Source organism: Oryctolagus cuniculus, chromosome 1, assembly GCF_051225735.1.
Source record: "Oryctolagus cuniculus isolate XC-2025 breed Fujian yellow rabbit chromosome 1, ASM5122573v1, whole genome shotgun sequence".
NCBI lineage: Eukaryota > Metazoa > Chordata > Mammalia > Lagomorpha > Leporidae > Oryctolagus > Oryctolagus cuniculus.
Genome location: NC_142867.1, coordinates 3,103,413 through 3,113,747, shown reverse-complemented (window position 1 = coordinate 3,113,747; position 10,335 = coordinate 3,103,413). Strand labels below are relative to the sequence as shown.

Sequence of the window (10,335 nt, the reverse complement as noted above, 5' to 3'; positions counted from 1 at the left end):
CGCCAGCCGCAGCACGCCGGCCACGGCGGCCATTGGAGGGTGAACCAACGGCAAAAGGAAGACCTTTTTCTCTGTCTCTCTCACACTGTCCACTCTGCCTGTCAAAAAAAAAAAAAAAGAGATTTATTTATGTATATGAAAGTTACAGAGAGAGGAGAGGGAGAGAGATAGAGAGAGAGACAGAGGTCTTCCATTCGTTGGTTCACTCCCCAACTGGCCACAACAGCTGGAGCTGCGCTGATCCGAAGCCAGGAGCCAGGAGCTTCTTCCGGGTCTCCCACGCAGGTGCAGGGGCCCAGGTACTTGGGCCATCTTCCACTGTCTTCCCAGGCCACAGCAGGGAGCTGGATTGGAAGTGGAGCAGCTGGGACTCAAACCAGCGCCCACATGGGATGCCAGCACTGCAGGTGGGGGTTTACCCACTACACCACAGCACTGACCCCTTGATCTTTAAAAAAAATTTATTTATTTGAAAGGCAGAGTTACAGAGAGAGAGAGAGAGAGAGAGAGGTCTTCCATCCGCTGATTCACTCCCCAGATGGCCACGACGGCCAGAGCTGGACCAGGCTGAAGCCAGGAGTCTGGAGCCTCCTCTCGGTCTCCCACATGAGGAGCAAGCACTTGGGGCCATCGTTCCTTGCTTCATTACTCTCCCAGGTGCATCAGCAGGGAGCTAGATCAGAAATGGAGCAGCTGGGACTCGAACCGGCGCTCACACAGGACAACGACAGTGTTGCAGGCGGCAGCTTAACCCTCTGTCCCCCAGGCCAGCTCCCAGCCCCGCCTAGGACGGTGGTGGCGGCAGCGGAGTGGGTGGGGCCTCCTGCTGGCAACCCCCCTACCATGCCCCTCCCCCAGAGCTCTCCAGGCGGACATCACAACGCGTTAGATACAAACCAACTCCACTTTAATGTAGAAAACAAAGTTCATGTACACACATAAATATACTTTGGGGTATAAATAAAGTAAGAAAATAAGAGATGTACACGTCAGAATAAATTACTCATAAATAGTCACGCTGGCTAAGAACGCCCCTCGTGGCGCTGGCGCCTGCTTCTTCCCGTGGCCTGGGGGAGTGGGGCCGGGGAAACACAGGCAGGACACACCCCCTGCAGGCCAAGGGCAGACAGGGCTCCCATCCCAAAAGGCCCTTCACTCGGCACCCACGTGTCCTGGGCAGGCCTCGTTCCCTGGCAACCCGTCCCGTGGCTGGGAGGAGCTGCTGCGATTGGCTGTGTTCACCCTGGGCTGGGTTGGGGGAGGTAGCTCGCAGGTCTCTCAGGGGAACTGGCACTCTGCCTGGCCAGTGTGAGCTTGGCACAGGGCGCTGGCTGTGGCGAGGGGGCCCCGTGGGCATCCTCCTTGGTCCTGAATGGGCATCGGAACGGCCTGGCTGGCTCGGGGGGCTCCGGAGATTTCCTGGAGTTGAAGCCCGGCCGGGAGAGGCCCAGATGCAAGCGGCTCTCACGGGGGTGGGCACCGCGTGTCCCTGGAGTCTCACAGGGCATGGGAAGCACCGCCGGCTGGGCTCCCGGCTGCCTCTGCTGAAAGCGACGGGACAGGGAGTGAGCTGCCCATCGGCCAGGGCATTCAAGCCTACCAGAGCAGCACGGCACACGGCAAGGTGTCCAGGGAGGGGCCTCGGGGCAGCCAGGCAGATGGAGGGCTTTGCAGTTTTACAGTCGTACAGGTCTAGACACTAGGGGGACACTCCAAATATGTACAACCTCTAAAGCCTTCTTCCTAACGCTACGACGGGACCAGACCCGGGGCTGTCTTTGCAGGCGCTCGGGCTCCGCCCACCGTCTACTTCTGAAAGCTGGGGCTCTTCACCGGCCCGAGCTTGGTGGCCATGCCGAAGGGGTCCATGCTGTCGGTTTCCAGGGGCGGGGAGAACAGGTCGGCTTCAGGGTGGTCGCCAAGGGCCGCGGTCTCCTCGGAGGCCATGGGCAGCACGGGCAGGAAGTGGGAGAGGGGCAGGAAGCCTCTGGTCTTGTACAGGTGTCTCTGCTTGGCACTGCTCAGAGACACGGGCAGGTGGTGCGTCGTGGAGCGGTACACGTTGTAGCCGGAGCTGATCTCCTCCTGGAAGGCACAGTCCTCCTCCGAGTACTGCAGCTGCGGGGACATGGGGGACGCGGGGCGGGGTGGCCAGTGAGCCTGGGCTGCGGCTGCCCCAGGGCCTCCCTCTCCCCATCTGTCAGCCCCACCTGTGTCCTGAGCCCTACCACTGACAGGCGGGACAGGCACTCAGCCCACCTCTGTCACCACTGGCATTGGGGAGAACACCGGTAAGCCCGGTTGTGAGGGAGCCTTCCACTAAGAATCAGCTTGCTGGAACCTCCGGGCCCGCTGCCATCCCAGGCCCCCCCCCCCCCCAGAGGGCCCAGGCAGCCTGCCAGGAAGAGCAGCCCCTCCCCCCAGGCGAGGGAGGGGGCTGCACCCAGCGGGAGGACCGGAAATGTGTGCCGGAGGGAGGCGGGGGCGGGAATCTGTCCCTGGCCCTGCACGCAGGCAGCCTGGGCGGAGCCGAGATGCGGGAGGTGGCATCCCGCGTGGGGGCCAGAGGACAGCGCGGGGCCGGGAGGGGGCTGGGCGGTGGCTGCAGCCCTGGCCCAGTCAGCCTCCATCCACCGAGGTCATTGAACTGCAGGTGGTGAGCCATGGGCTGATAAGACACCGAGCACCGGCTCCTGCCGGGCCACCAGGGCACGAGGACAAAGCCGCAGCCGCCGCGGCGCTGCCTGGCAGCGGCAGTGAGTTCTCTTGCATTTCAAAAAAAAAAAAAAAAGTGAATGAACAGATGAACAATGGAAATATTTCGGATGTCCGGGGCGGGGAGAAACCGACATCCTTTCTCCTTGCAAAGAATGGAAGGGGTTCACCTTCCCAGGAGACGGCGCGACTTTTAAGTCTCCGTGTGTGCCCAGCCGCGCCAGTGAGCTCAACAGGCAGGAAGGGATTTTAGGTGGAGAGCCCCTTTCCCCCTCTCCTCGCCCCGAGCCCCCCCTCACCCATTAGCGTCAAAACAACAAAAGTGACACGGGGGAGGGGGCCGGCAGGGGCTCCGGTGTCGGCTTTCAGCCCCGCCCCTCCTCCTCCGTCTCGCTCTTTTTGCACAGATAAATGTCACACTCGCTAATGCTTCCCTTTCGGCTCACAAAAGGCCTGCCCCGGGCCAGATTTGCATCTTCGTGCCCTGGCCCCGCTCCTCCCGGGGGCCCAGGGCTCTGTGTGTTGTGTGTGGGAGGCCTGGGGGCCCCCGGGGACCTCACACAGCCCCAGGCGCGCCTGGGGCCTGGGGGCGCGTTCCTTTGAACTCGCAGCCTTTGTTCCCGGGACCAGAGCCCCGGCAGGAAGTGTGCGCCTGCCGCGGCTTTCGGCGGCTACCTGGATCTCCCCAGCCCCCCCAGCCGAGCGCCTTCTCGGCACAGGTGCGCCCGCCCGGACCGCGGCACCGCGGGAATGCGCTGCTGGCTCGCCCGCCTCTGAACCGCACGGCCGCCTTCTCGGGTGGAAAACTGGAAGCACATCTGGCCAGTGCCGAATGCACCGCCTCCCACACACCCCGGAGTTGGTGGAGATTTTAAAAATTCGTAATTTGTAGATGTGCCCTTTTCCCCCTCTCTCTTTCTTTTCTCTTACCCTTGAGGGCGGGGGTGGGGGGGAGCGGGGGGGAGGAGGCTGAGGACCACACACGCGCAAGCCCCGGCTGAAGGTGGGCGCTTTCCTGTTTCATATCAATGGGCTTCCTCCCTCCAGCTGCGCCCGCCGCGGCCTCAAAGGAGACACACAGGCGGCTGCTCACACCGCAGAGCAACGCGGGACACCGGCGCCACCCGCCCCGCGGCTCCACGCGGGTCGCCGCAGAGGGAGCCAAGAAATCCCGAGAGCTGGCGCGGGGCGCACCCCGCACGCCAGACACTTACCTGCCCCCGCATCCTGCCGTCGGCGCCCATGCAGAGGTAGCGGGAGCTGTGCACGCCCTTGAAGGCCACGGTGCGCAGGGCGACCGCTCGGATCTCCAGCAAGCCTGGGCGCAAGCAAAGCGAGAAGCCACAGCTGGCACCCGCGGGAGCCCACAACACGTGGGTGCCGCCTGTGCCCGCGCGGGAACCCCCCCCTTCGCTCTCGGCGCTGCCTGGGGGGGATGGGGGTCTGGGCACGGGTCCCAGAGCCCGGGTGCCCAAGCATGGGGATCCCGGGCGTGAGGGGGGCTGCGGGGTGGGGGCAGGGGGCCTGCCGGCACTCACTGTGTGCGCTCTGGCTCCGCTCGCAGTCCACGGCGCCGTCGGCGCGTATACGCAGGAAGCAGTGCGAGACGCCGTGGGCGCTCGTGGCGTACAGGTGCCGCAGGCGGACGGGCTCGCCCCAGCCGTAGTGCAGATGCGGGCCCGCGTCGGACAAGGCCAAGGGGCGCGCGGCCGCGGCCAGCCAGAGGCCGGCCAGGACCAAGGCGCGGGCCGCTGCACCTCCGCTCGGCGCGCGGCGCATGGCACCTCCCGGGAGCTGGCGGCGCGGCTGCGGAGGGGATGCAGGAGGCTGGGGTGCGAGGGCGGGATGGCTGCGGCCCTCGAGCCGGCCGTGCGCTCCGGGCGCCTGGGCGCGCAGCACTCCCGCTCCGACGGCGCGGCGGCTCCGGGCGCGCGGCCTTATATAGCTCGCCTCCCTGGCCAGGCGGGTAGGTGCCCGCGGCACCGAGGCATTTCTTATCGGGATGGCAGCAGGCCCCCGCCCCTCGAACACACCCACTCACACCCCGCCCACGGCCCCAGCCCCCGCCCCGACCCCGGCAGGTGGGCGGTGGCTCCGAGGCGGTGACCCCGCCCAGGCTGTGCGGCTCGCCGGGGAGCGGGAGGAGAAGAGGAGGGGTCCCGCGGCGGGGGGACAGGGGGGCACTCTGCTCGGCGCGGCGGCCCGGGGATGCCTGGCTTGGCGAGCTTAATTTTCTAAAAGCAAGCAGGCGTCTGGAGCCCGTCTCGCGGGCGCGCAGGGTGTGTGGTGGCAGGGATCCCGCGACTCCCGGCCTCGGGGCCCCCTCTCCTGCAAAGACCCCGCTACCTCCCTCCCTCCCTGCCGCCCCCCCCTCCGCCTGCAGCCCCGGCCCTGCGCGCCTCCCGCGGCGGGCGACGTCCGCTGGGGCCTCCGCCCGCCGCTCCGGCCGTCTCGCCAGCCCCCCGGCTTTCTCTTCTCCGGCTCCCCGCCCCGGCCCCCTTTCTCCGGGTAAATCGCCCCCCGACGGGGGGCCGGGCGCGCTCCCGGGCGGCGGCGCGGACGCGGGGAGACAATGGGCGAGTCCGGGGCCCGGCGGGCGCTAGATGGCGCCTGCGCCCTAGGAGCCTCCGCGCGGCGCTGCGCCCGGGATCGCGCGCCCCGCAGCCCCGGCTCGCCTGGGCCTGCGCTCCCCTCCGTCTCGGGCGCCTTGGGCGGGGGGCGCAGGCAGCGTGGTCGGGGAGGGCCCCGTCTGGGTGGTCCAGGGGCGGAGATTCTCCGCCTGGCGGCTCCGGCAGAGAAAGACCGCGGCGCCGGGAGCGTGCGCCGGCGGGGGGCTTCGGCGCGCCCTCGCTCCCCCCTTTCCCCGCCCCGGGCTGGTGGGCGCGGGCCCCCCGGAGGCCGCTTCGGGGACGGGCGAGCGGCCTGGTGGGTTTCAGCCGGCGGGGCCGCGGTCATTCGCAGCCGGTGACCCGCGCTGATGCCTGAGCGCGCGGAGACCCCTCACCGGCTTGGGTCTTGACAAAGACCTGTGGGCCGGGGACCCCCCGCGCTGCGTGTCTGGGTTCAGAAAGCCGCGGCTTCTATGAAACCGAATTACTTCCTCCCTGTGGTTTTCAATCCACGGCGGCGGCTCCTGTTCAAGCGAATTGTCCCCTCCCCTCCCCGGCTTTTGTGAAGAGCTCGGGCCACCTCTGCGCCTGGGGCCCCTGGCCCCACCGCCCCCTCCCCTCCTGCTGGCGAGGTACTTGGGGTCGGTGGGGGGAGAGAGTGCCCCGGGATCAGGGCGCCCAGAGGAGTGAGAGATGGGAGTTGACCGTCCCACGGTGTCCACTCTCCCGGCCTCCAGGCAGGTGAACCGAGTCCCCCGCTCCGTATAACCCAGGCCAGAGTGGCCTCCGCCGGGGGCTCCAGGGCCAGACCCACCACAGGCTGGATCCCGGCTGGCCGGCCACTCCGGGGGCAGGTCTGTCCCCCGTGCACACGGCTTTGCAGCTTGTCCCCGGAGGTCCTGGGATGTCACCCGTGGAAGCAGTGTCCCCGTTGGGCGTGGGGATTTTCACGGCCACGGGAGAGCTCTGAGTTTAGGGGATGATGCGGGGAAACTGAGGCTTTCAGAGATGTCACACAGGCAGTGGGGGTTTGTGCCCAAGTTAGCTGGGTCCCCAGGCCTGGGGGATTGATGGCTGGCACGGGTGTGTGTGGGTGGGTGTGTGGGTGTGGTTGCAGGAAGCCAGGCAGGCACGCGGAACGGCAGAGCTGGCCACCAGGTGGCGCTGTGGTCAGCCGTCTGGGCTCTTAGCCCCTTTCTCACTCTGGCGTGGCTGTGTTCCTGAGCCAGCCGACCTGCACCTGCGAGAGAGTTCCCAGCGTGGACGACGGTGCGCAGGTTCCACACCCACAGGAGGGGCCCAGGCCAAGTCCACAGAGGCTTCTGCGGGATTTCAGCCCACCTTTTCATTAACCTTTATGTATTTGAGAGACAGAGAGACCTCCAGTCTGCGGGTTCACTCCCCAGATGCCGTAGCAGCCAGGACTGGGGACTTCATCCGCATCTCCCCCGTGGGTATGGGGACCCAAGGCTCTGAGCCGTCACCGCTGCCTCCCGGGGTCTTCATTAGCAGGAAGCGGGGGTCAGGAGCCGGAGCCTGGACGCCAGCCCAAGCACACTGACACGGGGGATGCGGGCATGGGGACCCCTAGGCTGGACAGCCACCCCTCAGCCCACTAGTTTTTGCTAGAAACTGTTAGCACCTGCATATTCCTCCAAGACTCTCATCTTCCAAGATCTGTTTTTCTTCCCATAAAGAGCCCTGTTTGCAGGAGGCTAGCCCAGAGACAGGCGGGGACCCCGATGGGGGCGGGGGCGGGGGGGGTCTCTGAGCCTCAGCGGCTTCGTTCCAGAGAGCCAAGGCATGTTGAGAAAGACGCCCGGAGCTTTTGGCTGACGGACAGTGGAACTCCCCGTAGGGCGCGAAGCACCGAAGTCGATGCCTCAGCAGGCTGACCGGGAACCTTGGCCCTGAGAAGTTGGAGCTGGGAGACGGCAGAGCAGCGCCGTGGAGCCGTCATCCCGGCGCGGGAGCCGCGGCTTCCCTTCGGGGAGCTTCTTCCTGCCCCCGCTTTTCCCACCTGTGTATAGTTTTCCCCCAGAGAGCGCTGACTGGTAGCTTCCTTTGCGCCCCCTCGGTAAACATCTCCCTGGACCATGAGTGGCCTGGACCGGGAGGATCTGAGCCTGGGCCATCGGGGCCATGGGGTCTGTCCCCTGCAGTTGCACATTTATTTGTTGTCCATTTGTTTATTTTTAAAGATGTATTTATTTTAAAGGCAGAGTTACAGAGAGGCAGAGAGAGAGACAGAGAGACACAGAGAGAGAGAGGTCCTCCACCCGCTGGTTCACTCCCCAAATGGCTGCAACGGCCGAAACTGAGCTGATCCGAAGCCAGGAGCCTCTTCCAGGCCTTCCACGCAGGTGCAGGGGCCCAAGGGCTGGGCCATCCTCCACTGCTCTCCCAGGCCACAGCAGAGAGCTGGATCGGAAGAGGAGCAGCCGGGACATGGAGCAGTGCCCATTTGGGATGCACCGAAGGCGGAGGATAACCTACTGTGCCACAGTGCCGGCCCCTTAACTACTTTTTAAATTGCGTGGCAGACGCACACGTTCGCACATACACCCCCAGAGAGAAGCAGAGAGACCCCCCCCATGCACCGGTTCACTGCCCAAATGCCCCCAAACCACCGGGGCCGGCGGGAGAGGCCAGGCCCCCCATGTGGATGGCAGGGACCTGACTCTTATCCGCCACCTGCTGCCTCCCAGGGTGTGCCGTGCTCGGAAGCTGGAGTCAGGAGCCCAAGCCAGCAGGGGCAGGCGGCTCACGACGCGGGCTGTGGCGTCTTGACCGCGAGACCACGCACCTGCCCCCAGATTGAAGCGTGCACAGCAGGCGTCGCGGCTCAGAAACCTGAATCGCCGCCTGGGATGCTCGAAACCCACACTAGAGCACTGGTTCGAATCCCGGCTGCTCCACTTCCGACCCAGCTCCCTGCTACTGCACCTGGGAAGGCAGTGGAGGAAGGCAGGTGCTTGGGCCCCTGCACCCGCGTGGGAGACCCGGGATGGAGCTCCAGGCTCCTGAGTTTAACCTGACCCGGCCCTGGCTGTTGCAGCCATACAGGGGGTGAACTGGCAGATGGGAGACCTGCCTGTGTCATCCTCTCTCTAAGTGTCGCTCTGCCATTCAGAGAAATCAATAAATACTTTGAAAAAAGACTTTGGAGAACGCAGGACCCGTGGCCCGCGGGCCTCACACACCTGCCAGCCGACCGATCTTCACCCTGCCCGCAACAAATGCTGACGGGGGCTCCTCTCGCCCAAGCCCCAGGCACCACCGTTGCACAACGCATCTGCTCTTTCTTCTCCAGCCCCGCCCAGCACAACTCCTGCCGCGAGCCGGTCATGAGGACAGCGATGGTGACTGCCGGCACACTGGGAGCCCTCAGGAAGTGCCTGGGGCCGTGGGAGGCGGTCTCCGACAGGCCATCACATGTCATCTCCCAGCTCCCATTTTACAGAGGGGACAGTGGGGCTGAGTCACCGAGGCAATGTGCAGGAGCCCTGGCTGGCCTGAGGTCAGCGAGAACCAGCGGAGGGTGATGGGATCAGCAGCGACAACGTCACGTCCGAGCTCTGCTTCCCGCCCCGGCCCCCTGCTGAGTGGGTGCTGGCTCAAGTGCTTGGGCCCTGCCACCCACACGGGAGACCCGGATGGAGCTCCTGGCTCCTGGCTTCCACTTGGCCCAGTCCTAGCTGTTGTGAGCACTCTGGAAGGGAATCCTCTCTCTCTCTCTCTCTCTCTCTCTCTCTCTCTCTCTCTCAATGAACACAATTTTTAGAAGAAGTATCAGATGTAGCACTCAGAAGAGCGGGGGCGGGGGGATGCCCCCGTTGCTCTGAATTCGCTGGACTCGCCCGTCCGTCTGTCCCCCACACACACGCTTCTCATCCGGTCGGCAAACACTTTCCAAGCAGCTGCGGGCTGGCAGGCGTCGGCCGGGCGCCTCAGATTCTGGGCCCCCAGGCCTGGCGGTGCAGGTCGGAGGCCCCACAGGGCGGTGCCTGCTGCTCCTGGAGGAACGGCTGGGGCTGTGGGCGGCACCGTGAGCAGAAGTACCCCGCAGGACGGCCCCTGGCACATCCGAAACCGGCTGACACCGGGGAGGGGGAGGCAGAGGCTTCCACCCTGGGTCGGAGCCCGCAGCGGCTCGCAGACACCGATGCTATGCTCCGGGAGTTCCCACGGCCGCATCCCTGCAGCGGCGCCCGGGGCGTCGTCCCGTTCCACCAGTGAGACGCAAGGTGCGCCGCCCGGCTGGAGGGAGAGACCGCTGGTGGGTGGGCAGCCCCCAGGACCTGGGCAGAGCCCGCCAGGCAGGACAGACGCTGCGGGAGCCCCACTTCCGCGCGTGGCGGCCGCGTCAGCCCAGCTCGCCTGCAGCAGGCCGGCGCAGAATCCAGGGCTGGCCCGGCCCTTGCAGCCCCTGTGCTCAAACAAGCAGAGGGGCAGCAGGGCGAAGGCAGGATGTGCAGGTTCGAGTCCCAGCCTCTCTGCTTCCGAGCCAGCAGCTGGCGGCCTGCGCTTGTGGTCCTCCGCTCACCGTGGGGACCCAGACAGAGCTCCTGGCTCCCTGCTCCAGCCCGGCCCACACCTGGCTGTGGCAGCCAACTGAGGAATGAGCCAGCAGATGAGAGAACGCTTGCTTGCTCGCTCTTTCTCTCTCCCCTTCCCTCCCTCTCTCTCTGCCCCTCCCTCCCTCTCTCTCTGCCTTTCAAATAAACAAAGTTGAGCCCTGCCCTGGTACTGGATCGTGGCTGATCTGTGAGATCCGGCATCCAGCCCTGCACCTGCTGGCTCCCGGGTGCTCCCACTGTGGTCCGGGTGCTCCCTCTGTAGTCCAGGTGCTCCCTCTAGTCCGGGTGTTCCCACTGTGGTCCGGGTGCTCCCTCTGTGGTCCGGGTGCTCCCCCTGTGGTCCGGGTGCTCCCTCTGTGGTCCGGGTGCTCCCTCTGGTCTGGGTGCTCCCAGTGGTCCCGGGTGCTCCTGTTCTGGTCCCGGGGCCCCTT

General features: G+C 65.8%; 1 protein-coding gene across 1 annotated transcript; it reads right to left on the bottom strand.

The window, feature by feature from the left end:
- Nucleotides 1–910: 910 nt before the first annotated feature.
- On the bottom strand, nucleotides 911–4,706 carry FGF19 (fibroblast growth factor 19). The gene is made up of 3 exons (XM_070061525.2): nucleotides 4,254–4,706; nucleotides 3,930–4,033; nucleotides 911–2,118 (listed from the first exon to the last, which is right to left on the bottom strand). The coding sequence occupies exons 1-3, from the start codon at nucleotides 4,492–4,494 to the stop codon at nucleotides 1,807–1,809; spliced, it is 657 nt and encodes a 218-aa protein (XP_069917626.1). The 5' UTR covers nucleotides 4,495–4,706; the 3' UTR covers nucleotides 911–1,806.
- Between the last annotated feature and the right edge of the window lie 5,629 nt (nucleotides 4,707–10,335).